The sequence below is a fragment of the Ornithodoros turicata genome, chromosome 1, assembly GCF_037126465.1.
Source record: "Ornithodoros turicata isolate Travis chromosome 1, ASM3712646v1, whole genome shotgun sequence".
Taxonomy (NCBI): Eukaryota; Metazoa; Arthropoda; class Arachnida; order Ixodida; family Argasidae; genus Ornithodoros; species Ornithodoros turicata.
This window is the reverse complement of record NC_088201.1, coordinates 22422886-22450361: the sequence shown is the minus strand read 5'-3', so window position 1 is coordinate 22450361 and position 27476 is coordinate 22422886. Positions and strand designations below refer to the sequence as shown.

Below are 27476 nucleotides of genomic sequence, written 5' to 3'. Positions count from 1 at the left end.
CATTCGTTGCTAGCGTGTCACACTGAGGAAGGAATGCGTCGGAGCGTGTCCGGTAAACTTTTGTCCAGCACTGTACTTCGGCCAAAGAACGTCGTGTGAAGGGTCTCCACAATATGTAGCGGGCGTTTTGAAAACACAGCCGTTTTGTTAGCAGGCAGTCGTGTCCAGACTTGCACAATGCACATTGTGCGCCGTATAGGCAGTGCAGCGCAATTGTTTAAACTCTCCAGGTGGGGCCACTGTTCTAACACGATTTTGTTTTTTGTATCTTTGATGCGAGAGTCAGGAGCGCTGACTACAGGCCGAGAGGGATATGTGCTGGCGGGCTGAAAATAAGCGTGCTCTGAAATGCAAGCCTGGTCCTCGCACCACCTAAAATAGGCTGCCCGGATTCGGTCTCCCCGGCTGATGTCAGGACGTTAGAAATAACCTATCGCTGTTTTGCTGATTCTTTGTCTTCGTCGTTGCCGCCCCCTCTGCATTCTAGCGCTGCCTAAATCTACGCCGTGCCTTCGCCTTGAGAGAGGTTCCGAGTCCCAAATCTGGCGTCAAAGTGGGGAGGAGGCACGGGAAGCTGAAGTGGGTGTCCTTCCTAGGCCTAATAACACAGCCGCCCTTGCCAAAGGGATCGGACGGTTACACTTCTTGCTCTGGGCACCGTTGCTCGCTGTGTTTTTCACCACTGTTTCCACCTACCTTATAAATGGTCGTTACGGAATTTATTGCTTGAGGCGCCACCAGGTAAGTGGTCATCTGTCCTCCTGGAGATCCCCAAATCTCCCTATACGCTTCCCTGTCATTCACTGCACTTTTGAGATTCTATGGGACGTGCAAACCCATCATCTACATTGTGTTTTTCGTAAGTCACCATATAACTCCACCTGCGGGAGACTTTGCGCAGTTATTGTTGTGTGCATGTACAGTTCGCCTCCTCAGAATGTGATATGACGTCTGTTGGTTGTACTGTAGGCATCCTGGAAATGCACGTACAAAAAGCTTATTGACAGTTCAGATGTCAACACGCTTTTTGTTTGTTTTTAAGCTCTGCCATTGCGACCCACTGTCACATTTTCGTAAAGTATTTATATTTCTTGGATGATCATGTAACGTCAGTGCGAATTCCACTTCTCTGTAGCTGTGGCCATCCCGAATGCAGGCATTCTTACTCGCGCAAAAGCTTTTTTTACTTTATCCATTTTACTTTATTCACTGACATCGTGTCGCTTGTATGTCACACCATGCACGAGGGGGGGGATATTTTGTTAGAGTATTTCTTTCATGTCAGTATAGCCAATATCTGCTGGGAAAGCACCAATGCAACAATGGAGAAAACACGAATAACTTTTCCCTCCATGCTTGCGAACTGGGTTAGAACTGGGCTGAAGATACATGTCTTTTTTTCCTTATGGGTATTTCGAGATTTTTTTTTGCATTATTTTTATATCCGTTAGGAGTTGTTCTAAACTATATTTAGCTGAGACTGCAGTTGTTCCAAACTAAATTTGGGACCTGGCGCAAGGGAGGTGGCCACCGCCTTAGGGTCCGCGTTACCATAGTTTACACCGGAATACCCGACGTCCGTTCATAAACGTTCACGGGGTCACAAATGTAGAGGGAAACGTGTCCACTCCTTGACTGAAAAATACTTCTGCAATGTAAAAAAAAAAAGAAGAAAGAAAGTGCTGTGTGAAATGTGGGACATTCATCACGACCTGCCCCACCCCCCAATTTAGACTAGATGTCAAGAACTTGAAATAAAATAATTTCAAATTCGAGAATTAGAAAGTAACGAAAGCACGAATAGTTGTGCAGAGTACTGCGCTTAAATACTAAAATAACTCCTTCCGAAGTTACAGTTGAGAGCCCAGCAAGGCCGTGAATAATGTTGGTCGCTAGGCATCCCGGCGCACCAGTAATGTCTGTCCTGCTTTGGCACACGTGCAAATGTGGCTTTCATTTATCTACTTCTTTTAATCTACTGACTTGACATTGAGAAAGCCGGATAATGTAAGTAATGTACTCGCTAAACTGGACTCAGAGTTCAGAACATTAACAGACTGTATTGCAGCTGGGGTTACGTTGTAATAGGGCTAAGTTGTACGTTGTAGGGTTAGGCTTCCTGTAACGAAGCGTGGACGATGGTGGCTGTTTTAATCCAGAATGAGTTTTTGGGGAGTGTAATCTAGTGAAAGCATAACGCGAAGGGGTTAAGAGAAAATGTCTCAGAGAGCGCAACAAACCGCGATTTCTGTCCTGCTGTTTCATATACGTGTAGCTCAGATGAAACTCTGTGCATTGAATTGACCCCACATATGATACCCACCTTCTGCATATTCATCCGCCATTTGTATGATTCGGTTTTTGTGAATGACACGTCGCTTTATGTGACATCTGTTAAGTAAGCGGGTTATCGCTACTCAAACAGCATAATATACTGAAGTTCAAGCATACGAGAGTGGCTGGCACGTGTCCTATCAGTGCGGTGCTTCATTTCGTCGATGTTCATTGTTTCTGCTCACAAAAAAAAAAGAAAAAAAAGGAAAGACTTTGACCTACCCGTTTACGCCTATGCACTCCCACTTTCAGTACATTTGCTGCTTGTCTACTGTGTGGACGTAGAGTAGAAAGCGACGACGAAAGAAAATGTAGAGGGCCTCCGAACTCGAGAGCGTCAAGTACCACAAATGTTTATTGCGTCCCCTTCCACTCGGTCTCCCCACAGTAGCGATGACTTGCTTATAACGTAACATCCACAGGATATTTCGCGTCCCAAGGGCCACAATGGTTCAGTGCAGGTCAATTTTATTGAACAATCACGGCGGCCTGAGTATCTAGCCTTATCTCTCATCTAGTCTCCAGCGATAGATAATTTGTTCCTTTATTAGCAATTAAAATTTCCAGTTCTAGTTCCGCGTAGTGTAACAATAATAATGCGTGGCTTTACGTCGCGAGGCAGCTACGATCTCTGCTGTTACGCAGTATGGTAAGCTATCAAACACATTGTTTGAAGCCCTGTAGACGAGTGCCAATGTTGACGAATGCAAAGCGTCGACATAAGTTTTCTTTTTTTTTTTTTGACTGCATGTTAGCGCCGCGAAGCAACTGTGGCTATGAGCGGCGTACAGATGTTGACAGACGGAGAGAGGACAGCAAGGAGGAGTGGGGGACAGGGGGATTAGTGTGCGTCCTGGGCCGACTTCAGGGGGAACTGTGCCGATATTCGTCCGGAAAGTCTTCGAAAAACCCAGGGAAAACCTCAGACAGCACAGCCGGCGGTAAGATTGTCGACATAAGTACGTAGTTGGAGTGGTCACACAAAGGTACCATAAACCAAACACAAGTGTCCCAGATACCACATTGGTGTCTGAGGGATACGGTGGCATTCATGTAAACAAGCTATGGTTCGCATCGGATGTACCCAAAAGCGACCGGCAGAAGCGCGCATCTGACTTTGCGGCGTCCTAACGCTGGGGGGACTGAAATAGGTGTCCTTGTGCAGGCGGGAGCGGCGCTCCAATGAAGAGTGCGATGAGCAAAGCGCATCCCGTAAGAACGTTATGTAATGTGTAATAGACGCCGACAGTGACTCGCGAGGTTCCTTCCGGATGTTGGCTGCTCAATCATGTAGGAAACCCCACTTTATATCCAATGCCAGACACTGATAAAGTAAATTGCCACTTTATGTACAGGGTGATTTTTTTAAATAGATGCCGTTTTCGCAAGTGAGTTACGGTCAGACGGACATTCCGTTAAATATTCTGTAACTACTAGATGACTAATTACATAAGAATCATTAATTAACTTTTTAATTAGACGTTTTCGGTGAAATGTGAGATAGCAGAATTGACCACCATTATTTGAGAATAAGTCATATGGCATAATAGTCATTAGTTAAGGCCATCCTCTTTTCTTAAAAATCTCGAAACGAGCACGTACGTTGAGATATCCATCACAATATTTTGCTATGGAAATCATAGCTCGGCATTTCGGGTCTCGAAATTAGCGATCACAATCATCTGATAAGGTGTGAGTTCGGGACTTGCTACGAACTCACGTGATGGTCGGCATATCGTATCGGTGAGTTCGATCATGCCGCATATTAGCGCACTCATCAGATAACATCACATCTTCTCTGTTTACAAGTGTGATGTTATCCGGTGAGTTCACTAATATGCGGCATGATCGAGCTCACTGATACGCCATGTCGACCTTCACGTGATTTCGTAGCAGGGCTCGAACTCACGCCTTATCAGATGATTGAGATCGTGAGTTTCGAAGGCCCGAAATGCCGAGCTATGATGGAAATACAGGCGAAACCGACAACCCCACATTGCCATCATCGAACAATACAGTCCGGTTCCCCTTAAAATGTGCCAACAATACTTAGTCAGTGTTGCTTCGTGGTGATAACATGGGGGGAGATGGGAGAGAAACAGTATCATCAACTGCGTGAAAGGGTAACACTTTTCGCGATCACCTTGTTTTCCTCAAACCTTATCCCTATGCCTCAAAGGCTGGTAACCCTTAAACTGTTTATGAACTGCTTCATTACATTACCACACTATGCATGTGTATCTTCTGTTTGTAGGCTTTTAACAAAGCATGCCCCTGCCATTTCTTACTCACTGCTGCTATACAGGTAGCGGCAGTCATGTATCTCCGCTGCCATTATCACTAGAAGCAGTGAGCAGGAACCAAAAGAGGCAAGTCCTTGTCCTTCTCGGGCTGCTTCGTGCACTCAAGCAGCACAATGCACCTAAAGTGCTAGTGCATTGGTGGTAATGGACAGGTAGATCAAGGTTATTTTCTGGTGCTTAATTCTCTCCGAAATGAAGCACAACACCGATGAGACAATTGGCATCCGCCACCATGCGCCTGAACTTTGGCTACATTGTGCTGCTAGGGAGCGTATTTTATGGTAGATCGGGGTAAATCCAACAGCGCGAAATTCTAATTAATTTCAGTTAATCTCTAGTTAATTTCGTTTCTCGCGGTTCAGATTTTCTAAAATTACTTTTAATACGTGACAAAGGGTGCCTAAAGATGAGCAGCAGTGACGTCTCGTTTTTCAGACAGCTTTTCAAATAACATTTTCGTTATTTTAGTTGAAACACCTTGTACAATAAAAAAAACTGAGTTAACCTAGTCAAAGAAACTTACTGGCATGAGAATATATAATGCTACGTGTGGTTAGTTGAAACTTTGCGCAAGTTCTGATTACAATATTACCGTTACGGTTACGGTCAATAGTGAGGTTTAGTATACCGCTGGTAAGGTTATCGCGCCTATCGGAACCAATCGCAGTTGTGCGTGACTCAGAATCTTATCCACTGATTGGTTCCGGTTGATACGGTTCGACACAAGTCACCGTTATCAACGGTCTGCTAAAACTCTCTAATAGAGAGTTTTAGTGCATCGTCCGCTGTCGCCTTTGCGTACGTAAGGGATAGCGTTGGTTGTTCTGCGTACGCGCAAAACAAAAAGAGAGCTCCGCGCATTGCGCGGAACCACCACGCTATTCTTTACGTACCCAAAGCCAATAGCGTACGTTATACTAAAACTCACTAATAGTGAGTTTTAGTAATACGTACGCTGTCGCCTTTGCGTACGTATGGGATAGCGTGGTGGTTCTGCGCAATGCGCAAAGCCCTGCTTGTGTCTTGCGCGTGCGCAGAACCACCAACGCTACCCCTTACGTACGCAAAGGCGGTAGCGTACTGTATGCGAATTTTAGTGCATCGTACGCTATCGCCTTTGCGTACGTAAGGGATAGCGTTGGTGGTTCTGCTCACTGCGCGAAGCTCTCTCTCTGTTATGGGCGTGCGTAGAACCATCAACGCTATCCCTTACGTACGCAAAGGCGATAGTGTATGATACACTAAAACTCCCTATTATCGCATCGGGCGGCGGCGGTGTAGTGGTACCGAGACAGCACTGGCGACGTCGCGACACGTGAGCATTACTGGACGGTGTTGTTGCGACCGCTATTCGTAGTGTGCAAACGGCCTCAAACATGCTTGGGCATCCTCCAGCTTTTACAGGATTCCCCATGCATTCTTTAAGTCGTATAGCGCCGCGATGAGTTTTCAGATTTTCAGTGATTTCTAGTGCTTAATTAAGCTAAATTTTCGTCTCGGGAACTTGAATAGTATCGATCATTTGCCTCCGTCGCCCGTGAGTCGTGTCAAAATGACCTACAAATACGTTTACAGCCTATAGCCTGGAATAACTACATCGTAATGAATCTGCGTTGATTTCCCACTGTCTAGTAACAGCTGAGCGTTTTGTTCGCTGCGGTAGCTGTATGAGTAGGTGGCTTGTATGTGGTGATAGCATGTACTCACTCTGGGCTTGCTTTACACCTGAGGTTACTCTTGTTGTTTCGTGCATCGCAAATGTTCTATGTGGCTTTCATAATTTTCTCGTTTTTTCCCTCCTGTAATCGATTTGGAGGCTGTGTGGTCTGCTGTCGAATTCCCAGTAGGAATATACGGGTACATTTCTCCTAATTGATTTGGAATAGCTAATGTGCCAGGCACAACCCGAGTTGGCCTGTGCCTGGCACAGCGTACGGCTCCTTTGCTGTCTATTGAAATGTTGATCAAGCAGCTATCTGTGCAACACGAGGTCCAAAAGAACGTAGAGGAAGTTGCCAATATTTGTCTTCTATCCAATCTTCTCTCTTAGGTTCGGTGTAGTCTGAAAAATATACTGGCTTCTGCAACCAGCAGGCTACTCCTAATCGCTTGTATAAGAGGAAAAGCGAAGCATGGGTATACGAAACCCGAGGAACGGTGTATAGAGTCCCTGAAGCGACACTTTATAACTGCCACTACGAACTAAAAACGACACTTATTGTATATCGTACTATAAATGTACCTCGCTCAGTGAACACCACGCGCTCCCGGGAATTTTCCAATGAAGCTGCTTAAGTTTCGGATTCTCAAAGAGCAGGTGACATCATCGGGTGCTCTGACGTCCGTCTCCTAGCAACAGCGCGAGCACCTTCCCTTGAATCAACCTCGGAAGAACAACGTTGCCAGACAGGTGGCAGATTGCGCACACTATGACGTATTACTTCGGAAAACTAGAAATTAATTTTACAGAGCGAGAGAGAGTGAAGGGAGAATACAGTGGATCGCCATGGCATACACTGGCTAGGAGAACACACGTGACTTAGTTCGTAGTGGCACCTTAAAGAAGAAAAAGAGATGACGGCCAAGATGGAATTGTGGCTGTGTGTGCTTTCGCTATCTCTAGACCTGTACAAGTTGTCTGTCTCCATACTTTGAGGGGAGCCGGCTTGGCTGAAAAGTCGTGTTTCATAGAGCATCCCGTGTGCTAGGCATTTCTAGTGACGTAATTTGAAACAAAGTGCTTATGCCGTTGGTGTTTCGCTAAATCATCTCTAATACTCTATCTGTTCGAAAGGCTGATATTCGGATTTTCGATGCAGCTCTTTTCCTTCAGAACTACAGAGCATTGAGTGATATTACTTGAAAATTGTCAAGCAAGAGCTTTTCGACGGTGCTGTCACTACGAGGCCTTCTTCCACAGCTCGGCAAATATTTCTTCTTGCATCCGCACTTTTTTAAAAATATGTTTATGATGACTCTTTGGTCATCTAAAGCTCACACCACTATTAGTTTTTCATTTATAGGAAACTAGATTTCAAACTAATGCTTATCCGCAGCACAAGCTAAATCTGATTTCACACAATTCACACTATCCTGTTGCGATGTGGCCTTGGTTTGGTTTGAAGGATAAGAAAAATATGGAGGGGTTGGCTCAACTCTACATCACTCCCAAGAACCTGCGCCCAAGTGTAAAGCAGGCTTCACCTAATACACTAAGCCATTGGGTGAAGCCTACCCTTACCCTGCCCATAGGCACCATGTATTTGGAACACATTTTTACGAATATTTTCATTTCTGTCCAAGTAATTGACATGCACTCAGGGAATTGCGGAATAGGCGACAAAATAAACAATTTCACCAAATTAGAACATTACGTGAACAGCTCCTTTGGTTCCATGGGGGGACTATTGCAATACATGTACCCATATGGGGAAATTGAAGTAAATGCGCTCCTACCAGGAACCAACAGATATTCACTTATCAACTTATCAGCAGATATTTCGGCACGAACAAATAACTTTGGGGGTTTGTACTTCAATACCTTTCTTTAGTATAATAATCCCAGAGTGCATTTTGATAAGTGAAATAATTCGGGAGACGACCCCAAAGTTGTCAGGATAACGAACATGTAGCAAAACGTGCCTGCGCAAGGAACGAAAAGATTTCATCACGTAAAAACGAAATGTACAAACGTGAAACTTTCCTCCATGTTACCTCCTTACTTATTTCATTAAAATCAGAGAAATAATTTGATAAATTAAATAGCTTGCGAGCCATAACGGTAATAACAATACCGCACTCGGTGATGACGGTGCATTGTAAAATGGGATAATATATCTAAGTGTAATAAAATTGCGGTTTATAGCGCACTTTTTCAAGAATTCTAGCAATAACTGGAACATACATGAATGTTCATACGAGCATATACCAGAAAACGTGTGATGACGACGGTTAGCGTCGTGTGCTATGATCGTCCGCTGTGGCGGGACGTTGCGACCGACGGCTAGCATTTAAATTACTTCGAATTAGCATTCTACCTCAAATTTCAGTAGATTTATGTTATTCGATTTCGTATATTCCAAGACACAGTGGAAACAAATTACACATGAGGGGTGCGCACAATGCTTTAAACCACTTGGAGGAGAAGCTGCAGCATGCAATATGGAAGGGTGGAAGGAGGCACACCATAACTATTCCCCGTAGCGGATCGCGCTCTGCTTAACGGCCTTTTGGGCCATGCAGGGAGCGCTAATGTGGCAGGTAAGCGAATCAAGTGTGGCACAGCTTTTTCTTGGGAGCTTTCAGGCCTGGTGTAATACATGGAGGTCTAGCCTCTTCTATGGTTCGGTGTGCACTTTCTCAGACTATTAGTATATATCAGATAGTCACGCCACCACGCTTCGCTCCGTATTCCTCGTGCACCCTGAGTCACGTGTTCGTCGTGCAGGGCAATTCAATTTTCGATTCTGTCATACCTCAAAGGACTGTGGATATGAGCGGCGTACAGGCGTGGAGAGAATGAGAGAGGAGAGAATGAGAGAGGACAGCAGGAAGGAGCGGGAGGGAGAGGCGTTAGTTTGCGTCCTGGGCCAACTTCAGGGGAAATTCTGCCGACATCAGTCTGGAAAGTCTTTCTTCCCGGTGCATTACGTTTTCCAGACGATTTCTGGTACATTTTAATCGTCCGTCATTGCAATCCGCGAACTATCGAACTGAACGACGCAAATGTGCTGCTTTCAGGGCCGTGCAAGAAAACGGGTGCTTTTATAGTATGTAGCAGTTTAACGTCGTAATATTGTGGCTGGGAATGCGGTTCCGATCAGCAAATTGCGTATCTTTGCCAAAGTACACATCCGTGGCCCGCGTAATCCATCTTCGCTTACGGCTGTTTAGACTGCGATGTTTTTCTTGGCGTACTCTGTGCTAATCTAGACTTCAGCGAGTTCTCAAGTGTAACCTCTACAGTGCTCTTAAATATTATTGGTAGAATAACAAAATCTTACACGTGGTACATTCGTGTTCGCTTCTGCCAATAAGGGTATACCTTATCAAAATTGTTAGGCAGGGTCCACACGAAATAGATGCGATATAAAACAGCCAATGAATAAGTATTTTGCGCCTGCCGCTCTCTATCGGTGTTTCTTTCGCGCTAGCGCTTACGTTAGCGTTTTCCCACAGGTAAAGTCTCTCAGATGTTTCCTTTTCAATCTCCTTGTTGCAGCTACTCGACATACGGCAACCTATACCGACACTTTATCAATGTCACTTTTCAGCACTTAATTAAAAGAATTAACCGCCCAGCACCACTCGTACCACAAAATATCTTACGCACTTCTTTATCTTGAACAGGTCAAAATCACACTTGTAAAAAAAAAAAATGCAAAAGAAAGCGCCACATCAGCGAGCCAGCTATTCGTATTTTCTGCCAGAACGTTGGAGTTGGAGTTGGAATAAAAAGAAAAATATGGAGGTGGTGGCTCCTACAAAAGACAGAAGCCGGCTACTCCAAAACACTTGAAGATAAAAAAAAAACTGATCTTTCACCTGATGATTCACCTGATCTTAGCTTAACCCCATTGATAACAATAATAGAAAAACGTTCGAACGAAAGACATTGTGGATGAAAACTTCGGTGGAGTATACGTAGACCCGACTATTCGTTATCATATGTAGGGAGCCACGCATCGTTATATTTCACTTTTCTGCGATATTTCAACCGTTCTGGCGAAAATTAAACCGAGCATATAAGTATCGCGATTCCTTTGTCTTGTTGTGATGGCTGTCTGCCACTACTAGAACATGTTTGTCACAAACGCTGTACACTTGGACCAGGAACGACAAATTCCTCCCCTTCCATTCCGCGAGTTGATTCTGTATACCTACAGGACGTTTTGTTATCCTTTACAGATTCTTTGTAAAAAAGCTATCAGAGAAGCATAGATGTCGTTTTTGCATGTGGGTTCTACGGCCAGGCGGACGTCCTCTCGAAGAGAGTATGTAACTACAAGATGACTACTTACTTCAAAATTTATTAAACAACTATTTAGTTAGGGCAGAAACGAGATAGCAGAATGGGAGACAATCCTCGTTGAAAGCCATTCCAACTTTGTATTGCCGTGAAACGCGCACGTGCGTTGAAATATCCATCGCCGAATTTTGCTATGCAATGAGCCGAAACCGAAACTGCACCAGTCGGGAGCGCAGGGAGCAGAACGCTCATTTCACGTCAGAGGACCGCGTGCTTTGGAGCGATGGAGATGATTGGAGTAGGTGCTTACCTGGCTGGACAGGTGATGCGCTCCTAAGGCGCGCTGTATAGACGACCCTCTGTTTACAAACATGTGACGTCACGAGAAGACCTGTTCGAGGTTATATTTTGCTGTGGTAGGCAAGAAGCAGGAAAAACTCGTCGGCTGATAGGCTGATAAAGCCGATAGTGCCCACTAGCATGCTTTGCGCGGTGGCGTTACGTAATCAATGACGTAGGGGCGCAGGCCGTCTATAGGCAGACAAACCTTACGTGTAACATCACTGCACCATTAAGGTGCGCTGTTTTGGTTTCGGATCATTTATATGTAGCGAAAGTCGGCGATGGATATTCAACGGCACGCGCTCGATTCCGGATTTTGAAAAGATAGAATGGCTTTCAACGAGGAGTGTCTCCCATTCTGCTATCTCGCTTTTGCAGGAAATTACCTAATTAAAGAGTGAATTAATAAATTTCAGGTAATTAGTCATCTTGTTGTTACATGCTCTCTTCAAGAGGACGTCGGCCTGGCCGTATAACTCACCCCCCCACCCCCCACCCCCAGAAAACTATGCTGCTACCAGATTTTTTATTAAAAAATTTGTAAAGAATAAAAATAACGGCCTGGATGAAGGAGTTCAACGAGAGTAACGCTGCGACGTACTTGTCTGAAATCCACAGTCGTAGTTTATCCTCGCTTAAATCTCCAGGAGTTGCAAGATTGTTTCTTCCGACACTCGTACGGCATACTGCCTACCATAAAACACAATAATGGGACAGCTCCCTCGGGTGCGGCCAAAGCCAATACGGGCTGCTGTACATTTGAAAGAAGATTTCAGACAAGTGTGTCGCAGGCACTACATGCTTAATGCACCGCGTTAATGCGGCAAAATATACCACATCAGTCAACAACGATATAATAAACAGGGTGTTCATTTTTTTATCCGTTACAGATTTTTATTAAAAAAAAGATATGAAAGCTACACCGATGCCGTTTTTGCAGGTGGGTTCTACGGCCAGGCGGACACTTTTTGGGAGACATTGTGCAACTGTTACATTTCTAATCAGGTAAAACCTGTTAATTAACTTTTAATTATAAACTTATCGAGAAAACTAAAATAGCAGATTTTGAACCAATTTCAATTGAAAGCCAACTCCTACAAAGGAATGGGACTGGAACAAGCACATGTGTGGAATTACCGGATGCCAAAATTCGCGATGCCGGTGCCGGAACTGAGATGAAAGTGGTCTGAAAGAGCGCAGGAAGCGCAACCCCTCTTTACGTCAGAGGGTCACGTGCGACATTTGCGTCATTATTGGATGTTACTACCGTTAGCGTTGCGCTACTTCCCTCTGGCCAGATAAACATCTTCCCGCCGCACTTTTGTTTTGCACTGTTCTTCCAGGTGATATTCTTTGTAGGTGTTTATGTTTCGTACATCCGAGCGTTGCGCGCCTTCTGTTCACTGCTATACAGCACAGCTTTGCGATGGCGGTCGAGCCAAGATACACCGTGGCAGAAAAAGTCGAGATGGTTGTGGCATGCGCCGAAGCAAACGGCAACTCCCGACTGGGCGCACAGACATACCCGTCCTTCCACCAGGTCACCCCGTATTCAGTCACACTGACTTTGCCAGAGTGTTTGAGCAGCTCAGGAGAACTGGGTCCGTGCACAGGCGAAGGCAACCGAAGCGTGCGGTCATCAATATAGACTTTCGAAATTAACGTCCTCACCTACGTCCGAGCCAACCTCGAATTTTGCGTTCGTCATATCGCAAGAGACACTGGAAGAGCTGTAGGCTCAGTTTGGAACGTACTACCGTGGTACTAGGGAAGCACAACCTCCATCCTTATCACGTGCGCCTCCACCAAGACTTATCGACCGTGGACTTCGAAAGGCGGCTAAAGTTTAGCAATTGGGCGCTTATTAAAGTGATGAAGATGGAGAGTTTTTTCGCAAGGTGCTCTGGACCGACAAAGCAAAGTCCTACCGGGACGGTAGCGTGAACTTGCACAACGCACACTACTGGTCGTACCAGAACCCTCATTGAACGTATATGGTACGGGATACTGAACGACATAATTGTTGGGTCGTACTTTTTTTAACCTTGCTGGCACGCGCTACACCGTGCAAATTGACGACTTCGCGAGCAACCTGCCGGTAGAAACCATTCGTGAAACATGGTCTCAGCATGACGGGGCACCGCCGAACTTTTCATCAAGTGCTAGGTCATGGCTGGACCGTAACTTCTCAGGTCGGCGGATGGGAGGTGGAGGTCCTCTCTCCCGGCCTCCGAGGTCGCCCGGTCTGACGCCGCTTGATTTTTTCCTCTGGGGCCACATCAAGGCGGAAGTTTACGCGGCTGAGCCAGTTGATGTCGCTGACTTAAAGAGAAGAATCACAGCTAAATGGTAATGGCGTCAGCCCTGACGTGATCAAGAGAATAGTGTTTCAACACAGAGGCGATGTGCGTGGCGATGCAAGGACAGCACATTACACAATTCCTTTGAATTGTCTAACGTGTGTTATTATCTATTTACAACTTTGCAAGATCGCAAGGCTTTCCATTTCTTTTTTGGCATATTAAACAAGTCTCGCTCTCGGCAGCGTGTGGTAGGGTAATTTGCAGAAAACACTGCACAATACACAAAACAGTATACAGCGGATCCTACTGAAATATGCCTAGAAAATAACTGATAAGAAATCGCATTCCTGGAGTTCCCGTTTGCTTCAGCGCATGCCACAACCACTCTTGGCTAGGCCGCCGCCGCAAAGCTGTGCAGTACAACAGTGAACAGAAGGCGCGCAGCGCTCGGATGCACGAAACATAAATAAAAAGAATATCAAAAGGAAGAACAGTGCAATAGAAGTACGGTGGCAGTAGTGTCTGCTTATCTGGCCAGAGGGAAGTAGTGCAACGCCACACGGCAGTAGGCTGATTCGGCACGTGATTATCCAATCATGACGCAAATGTCGTCATCGGACGTGACCTTCTGGCGTAAAGGGAGGCTGCACTTCCTGCGCTCTTTCATGCCACTTTCATCTGAGTTTCGGTACCGTCACCGCGAATTTTGGCCCCTGGTAATTCCACACATGTGTTTATTTCAGCCCCATTCTGTTGCATGAGTTGACTTTCAATTGCAACTGGCTCAAAATCTGCAATTTTAATTTTCTGAATAAGTATATAATTAAAAAGTTAATTAACTGTTTTTAGCTAATTAATCGTCTTGCAGTTGCACGAAGTCTCACAAGAAGTGTCCGCATGGCCGTAGAACCCACCTGCGAAAACGGCACATGTGTAGCTTTCATAGCTTTTTATCTAAAAAAATTTGTAATGGATAAAAATGAACAACCTGTATAGTCCTTACCGAAAAATGTGTCCCCAAAAAAGAAAAGAAAAGAAAAGAAAAAAAGGCGCGAATATTGCCCTTTAATAAAGGTATTGTGAGAGCGAATCATCATCATCATGCTCAGGTCGCACGCATTCGATCTCCTGATAAGGGTGATTTCGCTGTCCCCACTCTCGAAGCCATAGAACACATCTCGCAACCTCTCTTACTCCAATTATTTCATACTGAACATTTGGTGGAGGTGCGGGGCATCGATCTCCGTAATATTTTGCTAACTTCCGAAATATTGGCGACAGCACGGAATACCATAACACGACTCACAGAAAGGTGTCTCATACTCCACGAACTTTAAAGGTACTGTAAAGTAGAAGAGGTGCAATCTCGGAATACCTATCTATTCGGAATACCTTATCTATTGGACAGCCTGAGCCCTCAGTACTCCTCACAATTTTCGTGCCCAATCGCGCTTATAGTTTTTGAGAAAATTAAAATTGAAAATTACGGGCAATACTGTGTCGAAGTGGACACAACTGCGCATTGCTCGTCAAGTACGACATTGCATGCGGGCAACACTGGGTCTAAAACAAAGTAAGTTGGCTACGTAGCCATCGGGAGCAGCAAATCAGTCAGAAACATACGCTGCGTTCCAATACCCCGGTTAGTCGACTGCCTAGCGGTCTAACCGGAAGTGCCGCCATGTTAAGTCTCGTTCCAAATCTCGCCAAGTCCGCTATTCAGTCGGCTACCGCCTAGTGCGCATCGATGCAGTCTAGTTATACGCCTGACCATCTGACAGCCGGGATGGCTGACAGCGGGAAACGCTAGTACCTGCTGCGCTTGCGCCGTACGCATTTCTTGCGTGAGCAACGAGATGGCGCCACAGGCGCCTCGGCTAGGCAAGCCTGTTCCAATAGTGACACGCAAAGGGGTCTACTCAGCTGCCTAGTCAGGCGGTTTCGCGGGCGCGAGGTATTGGAACGCAGCCATAGTCACAAGTGTTGCTTGACGAATCGGGCATTATTTCCCACCAGGCGTCGCACCGAGCTGTTTTACCGCAGTTTTGATAGCACATTAAAAATATTAGGTGTTCTCTGCCACATGTATAACTTGTTGTGCTGGGTTTACAAGCAACAAGCTGTTTTTCTACGCCGTCAACGCAAATCTGTCTGTCTGCTGCTTTGCAGTACCTTTAACTATGGAAATCTCCTTCCAATCATCTTCATTACAAGAGAAAGCACGCGTATTGTTCCGTTAAGGAGTTTCTAAGAGCCATTGGGAGATTCTAGTAGAAATCTGCAAATGGATAACAAAGGGAAACAAACTATGGGGAGCGTCAGATGTACGCGCCGGTTCTCTTGCTGCACAACTTCCATGTATGTGACAAGTGGTCATTTCTTCCATTTCGTTGCAGAGATTAGCGGTCCAATATGTCCTACTTGAGATCTACGTACCGGTCCAGCCGGTACAGTGAAGGTGAGCAAAACTTTGCTCGATTAACATAATCTGTGAGTAAAATGAAACTGGAAACAAGTGCGTCATAAACAAACGCGCAAAGTAGTGTACCTAAATTTGAATGTGTTCCGGCCAGGTTCTACACCTTGTGCTGGCTTCTGCTGTGTCCCAGTTACATCCGCAGACATCCGGCAGAAGTTACCGGCGCGCGCCTGGATTGTGGCGCTCTAAACAAACAGAGTCCGCTCCTAGCCTTGCTCGGTGACCCTATAGAGGTGGAATGAAGGCGTGGAATTCGTTCCTTCAGAGCACGCTTAAAAGCGCTACAATCCAAGCGCACGGGCGGGTAGTCACGTGCAATTTTTGAATAATAGTCAGTTTTGTACGAAATGACCATCAGTTAGGCAAAAATATACGTTAAGGTATTGGATTTTGCAGCGTTCACGCAAGGATGTCACACAAAGGCTTTTGATCGATATACTCATTTATTTACACCTTAAGGGGCCAAGGGGCATTACACTTCGTTAGTTAAGATGCATATGGATTGTAATACATTAGCTGACAGTGAAATTCGGTGCTGCACTTTTGTAGGACTGTCCATAGTTGTTTATGCGCCATTAAACACCAACTCATCATGATCATATTTTGTAGGACTGTCGGATGACTCCTCTTACACAAGGTCATCGGGAAGAACGGCCAGTAGTTTGGACTCGGAATTCAGCAGCAGCATGTCAGCTTCCCGCCGCGCGGCACGCACCACCTCATACGGAACCGATGATTCTTCTTACCCCACGACCACTGTCCGTCGTAGCTCACGACTTGGATCGTCCACATTCGATGACGATGACTTCGGCACGAGCGTGCGCAGCGGGCGCACAGCGAGATTGCTTTCTCGAGACGATGACGACCTCGGTATCACGTCTTCTATCAGCCGTCGCTCTTACACTGGGACGAGTGATACGCGAAAGTCCTCAATCTCGTCCTTGACTGAATCGTCCCATGACACTTCGTCTTCGAGGGCTCTCCGAAGGCTCAAAGATGAAGACGCTGAAGAGTACACAAGCAAGAGGTCCAAACTCTCGTCGAGGACGTCTTCGAGCGACATCAGTGGCTCTCACTCTACCATGTCGTACTCGAGCAGGAGAATATCTGGTTCCATGGAATCCAGCGAGCTTGGATCGAGCTCCTATCTCAAAGCGTCAAAGTTTACGTACAGCGATTCTGGTGCGTCGGAAACCAGGCCCGAAGTGTCCGTGAGTAGGATTGCTTATTTTTCTTGCGGGAATAAATATTTTTAAAAGCCAGGAGTACACTACGGAAAACAGGAACATAGAAACGCGGAAATTCAGCGATAATGTATTTCGGGAGCACACACACACAAAAGGCCATCATACCACGTAAGTACAAGAGAAAAAAAGAAAAGGCACGCAATCTTCACAAAGTTTCTTTGCGATCATCGTGCTACAGTGAGATCTCCCGATGGAGGTATCTGAGGGGTGCTCGGACGCTAATGTGTTGCAGTTGTTTTGGAAGAGCTACACTAATTTCGTTATAAGAGCATTCGCGCATCTTGTAATGTATCCCCACTACGTCGCTTTGATCCTTCTTATTCATTAATATCACCATAGGTGGGCGTGCTGCTAATCATGTGATCTGTCACACAGATTCCCTCTACTAAAGGACGAAACGAATACATTTAAAAGTATAATGCAACATATAACAATGTAATTATCTGAAAATGGGAGGCATATGACTTTTCGTTACATTTGCGGTAATGGTTACAGAAATGGGTGAACTCCGATCACATGAAAAGAGATAACGGTATCAATTTGTCCGATGGTTGGCCTTGAGTGCTATGTATTAAAGTTCTGTTTTTAGTGTGTACCCTTGACTCGTTACGCGGGTTCTGTGGTTCCCAAACTATGGGTTGGGAGAACTGGCGTAGTGTTCCCCGGAGCAACTCAGGAGGAGAGGTCTGCCCGAGGTACAGACGGACTGCCAAGTAGTCCACAAATGACCGCCCCTTACATGGACCTTCGTTCAGCTTTTGCAGCTGAGTGATCGTCGTATGGTTCACTGCAACATGAAATACGCTTATTTTTGTTTGTTATAGAGAGTGCAGAGGTACGGGAACACTGTGCTATGGGTTAAGTCTATGGGGACACTGCGCGAAGAATTTCGGAAATGGCAGCCCTAGTGGCTTCTTAACATCACATAATGGTTGACACCAATAAAGTGTTTCAGCAACAAGATGAAAATCGTCGTGCCCAATTTGTCATTTTCTACATGAATGTTCCTGGAGCATTGCTATTGACAGGACATCAGTTCTCTTCTCGCGAGTTGGGGCAACTCTGTGCTCCGTAGCGCCATCTGTTGAGCGAGTCCTGGCATGCTTTCATGGTCATGGCCACGCACAGACATTTGGTTGCTTCTGGCGTTGGCAGGTGGGGCTCCGCTCTCTTTGGCACTAATGGAGGTTTGTTGGCCTCCGTCCAGCTGTTGATCCTATCCCTCCAAGAAGTTCACTCTGTTACGTAGCTGACCTACTTCTAGATTCTCATTTTGACGTTTCTTTTATTTTTATTTTTTTTTAAAAGTTTGACGATTGACCCCGTACCTCAGTTTTGATGTGATGCTTCTCGATACTGATAAGTGATAACTGATCATGAGCTGCTACTTACTTCTGGGGGGGGGGGGGGGGAAGGGGGGCTTATTGGTTCCGTTCCCCACGTTCCGTAAATCGAACAAGTGTTATCTGCGAATTACCCTCATAATGTGTGAACAATATGAGGGTAATGTGTGAATGTGTGAGGGTACGGTGTGAATAATATGAGGGCATGGGAAGCAATTTTGTCGTTGAAAAGTCACTAGCGCGGAGCGTCAACAATTTGTTATCATGGGCAGCCGTAACGTAAACGCGTGTCTAATACGCGACTGACATGTTATTTTAATGGAAAGCTGCTCGGTCTGGATTTCATCCCAAAAATTACTTCATCGTTGTCGCTTACATTACATTACATTAATTCACTTTTATTACAAATGAACTTGGTCGGCTGTACCAAAACTTTTACGTACCAAAAGCCTATTTTTCGCATATCCGCGAAAGAACACGACTGAAAACCTTTGGTGTATGTGGTATCCAATGAAGACCAACTTCAATGATTATGGAGACATTGCGTGCTCCCATACGTCAATCGAGTCACTCTTTCGTTGTATCCTTTTAGTCGTCACAAAACGGTTGAACGCGACCGGTTCCTGTGAAGCGTGCTTTGCCTGCAGCACGTGCGCGGCACAGGAGAAGCATCCACATGTTTTTTTTTTTTTTAATTTCGTGTTAGCGCCGCGAAGCAACTGTGGCTATGAGCGGCGTACAGACGTGGACAGATGGAGAGAGAACAGTAGGAAGGAGTGGGGGACAGGGGGGTTAGTGTGCGTCCTGGGCCAACTTCAAGGGGAACTGTGCCGACATTCGTCTGGAAAGTCTTCGGAAAACCCAGGGAAAACCTCAGACAGCACAGCCGGTGACAGGATTCGAACCCGTGTCACCTCCCAGTCTCGGCGTGGAAAGCGATCATCTTAACCGCATCCACATGTTACATACTTCTTATGAGCAAGAAGACGAAACTTCACCTGCTCACATATGAGCTGCGTTCGGTGCAACGTGAATTTCCTCTGGGTTATCCTTACGAATAGAATTATTATTTTTTGATTCCCTGTTAGCGCCGCGAAGCAACTGTGGCAATGAGCGGCGTACAGACGTGGACAGATGGACAGAGGACAGGAGGAAGGAGTGGGGGATAGGAGGTTAGTGTGCGTCCTGGGCCCACTTCAGGGGGAACTGTACCGACATTCGTCTGCAAAGTCTGTCGGAAAACCCAAGGAAAACCTCAGACAGCACAACCGATGGTACGATTCTAACCCGCCACCTCCCAGTCTTCAGCACGACCTCGCATGGCTACCACCGAGGAGCGGACGCTTTTATCCCGATGGAAATTGATGTTCTGAGGATGGAACACAGAAGAAAGGACAAACACACAAGCCTCAAGTGCCTAAGAACAACTGATGAACAAAGAAGGAAGTCACTGAAAAGGTTAGCCAGCTGCAAGACTCGAACCCACATCTTCTGGATTGCCGGTCCAGGGCTCTACCAACTGAACTAAGCTAACACGCCTCACCAATGACTTCCAAAATTGCCCAAGTGACTTCCAATGACTTCCAAGGATCCACTCGGCCATGCCGCTAGTCAAATTAGTTGAGCGATAGACAGTTAGACGAAAGTCAAGGGGGTCAAGACGAGGGTACATTTTTCTTGCAGACAGAAGTAGCGCGTCACAGCTCACTACGTGTCACTATAGCATAATGCTCTTACGTTTACATGCAGTCTGCAGAAAGGATTGCTTTCGTCTGTACAGCTGAGGAGCGACCTCAAAAATCACGTCTCGGCTTTTTATTAGTGCGAGGAGAGGAAGGTTGAAGGCCTTTCTTATGGGAAAGAAAAAAAAAAAAAAATGCAAGGTTCGACCGGTGTAATCGAAACATGCGAAGTACGGCTAGGGTTCTGCAAACATGAACTTTCTATCTTATTTTGGTTCTTTAGCACCGCGAAGGAACTGTAGCCGTGAGCGGTGTACAGGTGTGGACGAATGGAGAGAGGACAGCATAAGAACGCAAGTTAGGGATAGGGCTGCTATGCGTCCTGGACCGACTTCGGGAGAACTGTGCCAACGTCCTTTTGCACTCTTAAAACAGAACTTCATCGCATAGCACGCTCCTAACCAACCGTTATACCGAATGACATCGTCCCCTAGTATCCCCTGATTTGTTGAAAACGAGAGGCGTACGCCTTTTTGTGACACTTAAGGCTGATTCACACTGCGGCGTTAACGGTTGCGCTTGCGTGTTACGTCCGCTGACAGCAACTCATTGCAACGGAACGTCCTTCCGGATGGAACGAAGGTACGCGTAAGATGGTGTACGCAGCCGTAAACGCAGTAATGTGAATCAGCCTTTACGGTTGATTCACATTGCTAACATTACTAACGTAACACGCAAGTGCAACCGTTAACGCAGCAGTGTGAATCAGCCTTTATGAAGTGATGACAGTTGTCACCAAAGGGTACGTTCCGCGCTTTCCACAAATCAGGTGTGATAGCGGTATCATTCTGTGCAATGGTTGGTGGCCTTCAGCGTGCTGTGTGATGAAGTTCTGTTTTAAAAGTGTGGATAGTCCAGAGAAAGAAAAACTCAGGGAAAACCTGAAACACTACAGCCCGATTCGATCCTTCCAGGCTTTCGCATGACCATGGAGGTACCACCAACGTGGTACTTCCAAGGTACTAGTACTACCAAGGTATCAACTTAGCCACGCCGCTGGTATCTATTCCGCAGACGACGAGCCGCCAGTTTTCTGTAGTGCCACTTATACTCAAACTGATCCCCAGTTTGCTTTTTACTTCCTTATGTCTCCAATGAATATAAGGTGTGCGTGGCAGTCGTCCCAAACTTCGGCGTGGCTGGCGGTGTCGAATAGTAACGCCACGACAAAAAAAAAAAAAAAAAAAAAAAAAGAAAGGAAAGAAAAAAACGATACAAGTTTCTCACACACCGGTGAGATGGGCACTGTGGAAAACGCGGCTTTCACTGGGTTTGATGCGCTTGCGGTTGTGGCCCTTCGCTGGACGTACGATAGTGCGAGATCGACCCAAGGCTCTACAGCGTGCATGAAGGAAGTGTCTCAACGTCTTTTCTCGATAGCCGACAACAAACCGGTGAGTGATGTAGCGTTTTGAGATCTCCAGCAAATAAATTATGAATGCTTTCGGTAGAACTTACATAAAATGTGTGTTTGGATCATTGTTTACACGGTGTGGATGTCACTCTAAAAACCGAGCTTCACCGCGTAGCACGCTCCTAGTCAACCATCATCCTGAATAATAACGTTGTCCCCTTTGATTTGATGAAAACGAGGGGCGCACGCCATTTTTGTGGCAATTATTAACCGCATAATACCACAAGAATGGCGTACGCCCCCGTTTTCAATCACTCGGCATGATGGTTGGCTAGGAGCGTGCTATGTGGTGAAGTTCATTTTTAAGAGTGTGGTATAAGCACACGCATTGCGAGAATACAGAGTGTTTCACCTAAAGTGATAAAAAATTCGAACTGGCGGCGTACACTCTTAAAAATGAACTTAACCGCATAGCACGTTCCTAGCCAACCATAATCTCGGATGATATCGTTTTCTGCACTGATTTGCTGAAAACGACATCATTCGAGATGATAGTTGGCTAGGAACGTGCTATGTGGTGAAGTTCATTTTTAAGAGTGTATTCGCCGCAGGATTGTGGGGCGTTCGGCAGTTATCTTCTGGCATCTTTTGCCGCCATTTAGGAAGGCTTTGGACAATTTTTAATTGAGGAAAATTTATTTTTTCAACCGAACTTTAAAATTGCCAAGCGAACCTCACTTTTTTACAGAAATATGAAGTGCTCCACGCATAACCGCAGACCCAACAAAAATTATGCACACTATAGCAACAGTCGAACAAAACTAGTAAAAGTGCTGCTATAGCCCCGCCTGCTTTATTGTCGCAAAAATGCACGCGCGACATGCGCGACTAGAGGAGAAAGTGTCCCCGCCTTCATTTGTTTTCCTTTCTTTGTGATAAGACGGTCGTCACCATCATTAAGGTCAAACCGGGGGAAAGAAAGGTAAACAAAAGGTAAAAGGTAAACAAGAGGGGGAACACTTCCTCCTCTTGCCGCACCTTCCGCGCGCGCATTTTTGCGACAATCAAGCAGGCGGGGCTATAGCAGCACTTTTACTATTTTTTTCGACTATTTTTGTTGCTATACTGTGCATAGTTTTCGTTGTGTCTGCGCTTATCCGTGGGGAACTTCATACTTCTGTAAAAAAAGTGAGGTTCGCTTGGCAATTTTCAAAGTTCGATTGGAAAAATTAATTTTCCTCAATTAAAAATTGTCCAAAGCCTTCCTAAATGGCGGCAAAAGTGTCCAGAAAGTAATTCCCGAAAGTCCTACAATCCTCCGATGAGTACGTCGGTATAGTTCTGCTTTAATAGTGTGGGACAGTACGGGGCGGATCCAGGATTTTTCTGGAAGGGGAGGGGGGGGGGGGGGTCCTGCCTTGGAAAGCATGCTATTATGCTACCAAGGTCAATTGATACTCTATGTAATGACTGAAGTTGAGGGGGTTCAGGTCGCCGGACTCCCCCCCCCCCCCTAAATCCGCCCCTGGTGACAGTAATTGTAACATTTGTAGCAGCAGACTCCGGACGTCGACGACGTTGACGACTATTAGCTCTACCTGCGCCCATGCGTTTCGTCACAAGACGCGAGCGTAATGTTTTTAAACGAACGTCGCGATTGGACGTCGGTATAGATACTTCGAGGCGTTGCCCAATTAAAACACTTTCCTCAGCTCTGGCTGTGTCTACGCCACATTGGCGACCCGAACCTTGGGAAGTCCAAGATGATCGGCGACAGGCAGGACTACCTTCTCACTCCCTGCCACCGCATGAACCGCAGTACTCCATGGGCCATGTCGCCATCCGTCCCTCACTTTTGGCCTCGGAGCCCAAACATAATTTCTCATTGCTCATTCAAGTGGAGACGCAATTCCAGCTGGCCGGCATCTCATCTTAGCTGACCATGTACCGCAACATAGTTGCAGCTCTTCCGCCAGACATCGCTATGGAGGTGTCTGATGTTCTTCAATCTCCTCTTGCGGAAGATCCTTACGCCCGTCTCAAGTCTTCCATAATTGAGCGTACCTCCATGTCCGAGCCGCCACCCGCATGTTCCCCAGGGCCTCAGCACGGCCTCCCACGTCTTCCTGCGCACGGACGCCGTCAGGAAGCCACTGTGCCCCCTACCCTGGCCCACATCCCGTCCTCCAGCGGTCTCGGAAAATCTTTTGCATTACCATCAAGGACAGTGTCAGCAGTGACGAGTTGAAACCTGCGTTTGTGGGAACCTCGGTTTCCTCTGTTGACACCCAAGACACTGGTCTACCCCACATGGACCCTTCTTCGACCGAGTCTCCTCCTGCCCTGTCGCATTCGCAAGAGCGTCTCCTGTAGCAGCAGACTCCGGACGTAGACAACGTTGACGACTATTAGCTCCGCCTGCGCTCCTGCGCTACGTCACATGGCGCGAGCCGAATATTTTTAAAAGAACGCCGCGGCGTGGACGTCGGTAAATACTTCGAGCCGTTGCCCGACTAAAACACTTTCATCAGCTCTGGCTCTATCTACGCCCACTGACATTCATTACTTTCATCATTACATTAATTAGATAACTTCATCACGTTGGAAGTGCGTAACAGTAACTGGCGTTTCAGCACTGTTCAGTTATGTATCAACTACCTGAAGTATACATATATGTTAGTTAATCATATTTATCTACAACGGAAATATATTTAACACGATTTATAACGTGGGACTACGCCTTTATAAGAATACGAAGGAAGAATATACAGGGTGTTTCACCTAAAGTGATAAAAAATTGTAACTGGTGACGTACTCGCCGGAGGATTGTGGGACTTTCGGCAATTATCTTCTGGAAACTTTTGCCACCATTGAGGAAGGCTTTGAACAATTTTTAATTGCGGGAAATTTATTTTTCAATTGAACTTCGAAAATTGTCAAGCGAACCTCATTTTTTTATATTTTTTACAGAAATATGAAGTCCTCCACGGATAAGCGTAGACCCAACAAAAACTATGCACAGTATCGCAACAGAAATAGTAAACAAAAATTGGTAAAAATTACGCTTTAGCCCCGCCTGCTTGATTTTCGCAAAGAGGCGCGCGCGAAATGTATGTCTAGAGGAGGAAGTGTCCCCGCCTTCATTTGTTTTGCCTTCCTTGTGATAAGACGGTTGTCACCAGCATCAAGGTCAACGCGGGGGAAGAAAGGTAAAATAAGGGCGGGAACACTTCCTCCTCTTGCCGTACACTCTTAGAAGTGAACGTCACCGCATAGCACGCTCCTAGCCAACCATAATCTCGAATGATATCGTTATCTGCCGTGATTTGTTGAAAACGGGAGGCGTACGCCTTTTTTGTGACACTTATGCTGTTCATAATTGTCACAGAAAAGGCGTACGCCTCCCGTTTTCAACAAATCAGGGCAGATAACGATATCATTCGAGATGATGGTTGGCTGGGAGCGTGCTATGCGGTCAAGTTCATTTTTAAGAGTGTAGTCATCAGTGTACACGCTACGCGACGTGACGAAGGGCGTACGCCTTTTTTGCGGCAATTTGGATAGCCGCAAAAAGGCGTACGCACTGCTCTCTCCTCAAATCACAAGCGATAACTGTTTCACTCGGCGCGATGGTTGGCTGAGAGCGTTTTATGAGGTGAAGTTCTGTTTTTAGAGTGTATGGCTCCGTGCTAAATATCGTCTATCTTCCGCACGCTATGCAAGTATCAAGAACAAGGAACAAATGCATGTGCGCTTGCCTGTTCCAAAGGTGCTTACCAAGTGGGATGTAAAACGGAGATTTTTAGTGTCCCGCGTTGGCTGAGGAGTAGCTGTAAAGAAGTTACCATGGTTGACGGCGTTCGGGTAGACACTCGGTGTCATGGTGGCGCCATGTCGTCTCTAAGTAGAGCGCCCAACAGGTTGCCAGACAACAAAGCACCTCTTTTCGTGAACACCAGCAAAGTGGGGAGGTATGACCTGTTCGTCTTCATTCTTATTTTACCGCGTGCTTATCACACGGATCACCTGGACACTTGCCAGGCTTCCGAAGCCCCACTTGTTGCGTGCGCTGTTCGGGTGGGACCATGCGGAAGCAAGAGAAAGCAACGTAGTGATCATTTTAGCTTTTGTATCAAAATTAATAGTTGTGACATGACATATTAAACAGCCGGCATCCAGAACTGTCATTTGCTATAACTATTTGGTCTTGAGCGTGTTACGTGATGAATTTCCGTTCCAAGAGTGTGTGGTGAGACGCCCCGTGCAGCGCCTGTAGGGGCGCCACAAGCGAATCCCCTAGCGGGAGGAGCGGACACTTTTCCCGGGGCTCGCAGCACACTCCGCGGTGTTGCCGCTATACGGCCTGCTGCATCATGTTTACCGTAAGCACCTCGATATTCCGAACACAAAAGCAGTAAGCTATCCAGTTCGAGAAAAACTACGACCGCAGAGCGCAGAGATGTAGCACGTGTATAATATTACTGCACCAGCCATGGCTGTGTTACACGCCAGATGGTGTTATCGTGAAAGACAATGAGGTACGACTTCTACATGTAGAGCTGGAGTGTCCACACTCACGTGCAAGAATGGACATCGTTGACGACAATAGAAGGGCATTATATATTCCTTACCTAGCTTTTGCCGGGGCCCAAAATGCAATGTTAAAGGAGTACTGCACTTCACGCAGGTGCAGCTTTCAGTATATGTGCTTGGGCTCGAGAAATGCTGTATTTATGTGTATTAGACAAAACAACAAGGCTGTATTGAAGTCTTGCGAGATGACAGGTCTCTTTGTGAAGCTGTTCCCCGATTTGAAGATTGATTGATTGATTGAAGAGTTTTATATCACGCGCTTTGTACACATCCTTAGCAAAGCCGCTATGTAACTAAGACTATGCTGTGTTTTTAAAAGTGCTTGTTGCATTTTATATACACGGTGCAAGTTTGCTTTGTGACACAATGTAATGATCTGAAGACCATGGAACTTCCGTTCCAACAGTTTTGGAGTTAATAATTACGTGTTTAGTACTTATTTTATATTGTAGGAATTAAAAAATCTGATGCAAGGTTCCTAACTTTATTCAAGAGTGTAATATGACTCCATGGTACACAGGGTTGCAAAAAATCGCGATTTAAAAAATCATATAAATCGGATTCATTTGATTTAATCAACTCCCTCTTAACTGACCATTTTCCTCATAATCGTGAAGTACGACAATGTCTTAATAATTCGTAGTGATTCATAGCATTAAATTTATACCCCATGACACGTTGGTTTCCGTAATGATGTATACTGTCATGAGGTAAACAACGGGGCTTGGCCCATGCAACTATTGGCCTTAGTGTTTTTGGAACGACGTTGAAATACAAGCTGAGATTTTACGCTATACATTGTGGAGTTCTCTTCAATCTCACAAAGCAATTTTCTTTCCAATGAAAGTTATTTGGTACAAGGCAATAAAATTATTTAAATCACGATTAGCACTAGTGGTTTAAATCGCGATTAAAATCAGTATGATACAAATCACGCAACCCTGATGGTACATCAAATGAAGAGCATGCTTATGTTGGTAATGTAAGACAGCTTATGTCAACTTCTGAGACCTCGCCCACACGGTGTTTTGTTCTTAGTGAGTAAGTGTAGAGTGAGAATGGTTGGTCTTAATTATTGGCTTTTGCAAGGAGCTTGAGCTTGAAGGAGCGGACTTCCCTTGTAAACGGAAAGAAAAATAGACGGAACAACGAAAAGATCGTACTTGGATCATTTGACTTAGCACCGTCCGCAAAATTGTGATTACATATTACAGTGTTGTTGGTGGACATCCACGGCGAGCTATCTTTACTAAAAGAAACAATGAACGAAGTTCGCTTAGCTTCCCGACAGTGGATAACACCACTCAAAGCGAACACGTTTCACTGCGATGCACTTCTCTCCTTTTCACGAGGCTTCCCAAGAAACGAATAAAATTTCGTTCCAGGCGGTGCACTTCTATAGGTTAATGCACAATTCACCACGCAACAATTGTTTTTCGACTTCTTCAGCGCAATACGACGTGCAGCA

General features: G+C 45.8%; 1 protein-coding gene across 4 annotated transcripts in view; it reads left to right on the top strand.

Annotated features, from left to right (window-relative positions):
* The first annotated feature begins 492 nt into the window (after positions 1-492).
* The window catches only part of LOC135377640 (obscurin-like), a 99553-nt gene continuing 72569 nt past the window's right edge, over positions 493-27476 (top strand). For 3 of the 4 annotated variants that reach the window (XM_064610210.1, XM_064610211.1, XM_064610212.1), the window contains exons 1-3: positions 494-741; positions 15647-15708; positions 16339-16940. In XM_064610210.1, the coding sequence (XP_064466280.1) occupies positions 15663-15708; positions 16339-16940 (648 nt within the window). In that variant the 5' untranslated portion in view covers positions 494-741; positions 15647-15662. Of the gene's footprint in view, positions 742-15646; positions 15709-16338; positions 16941-27476 lie in introns of all 4 variants that reach the window. The other variant, XM_064610209.1, reaches the window with a different exon arrangement.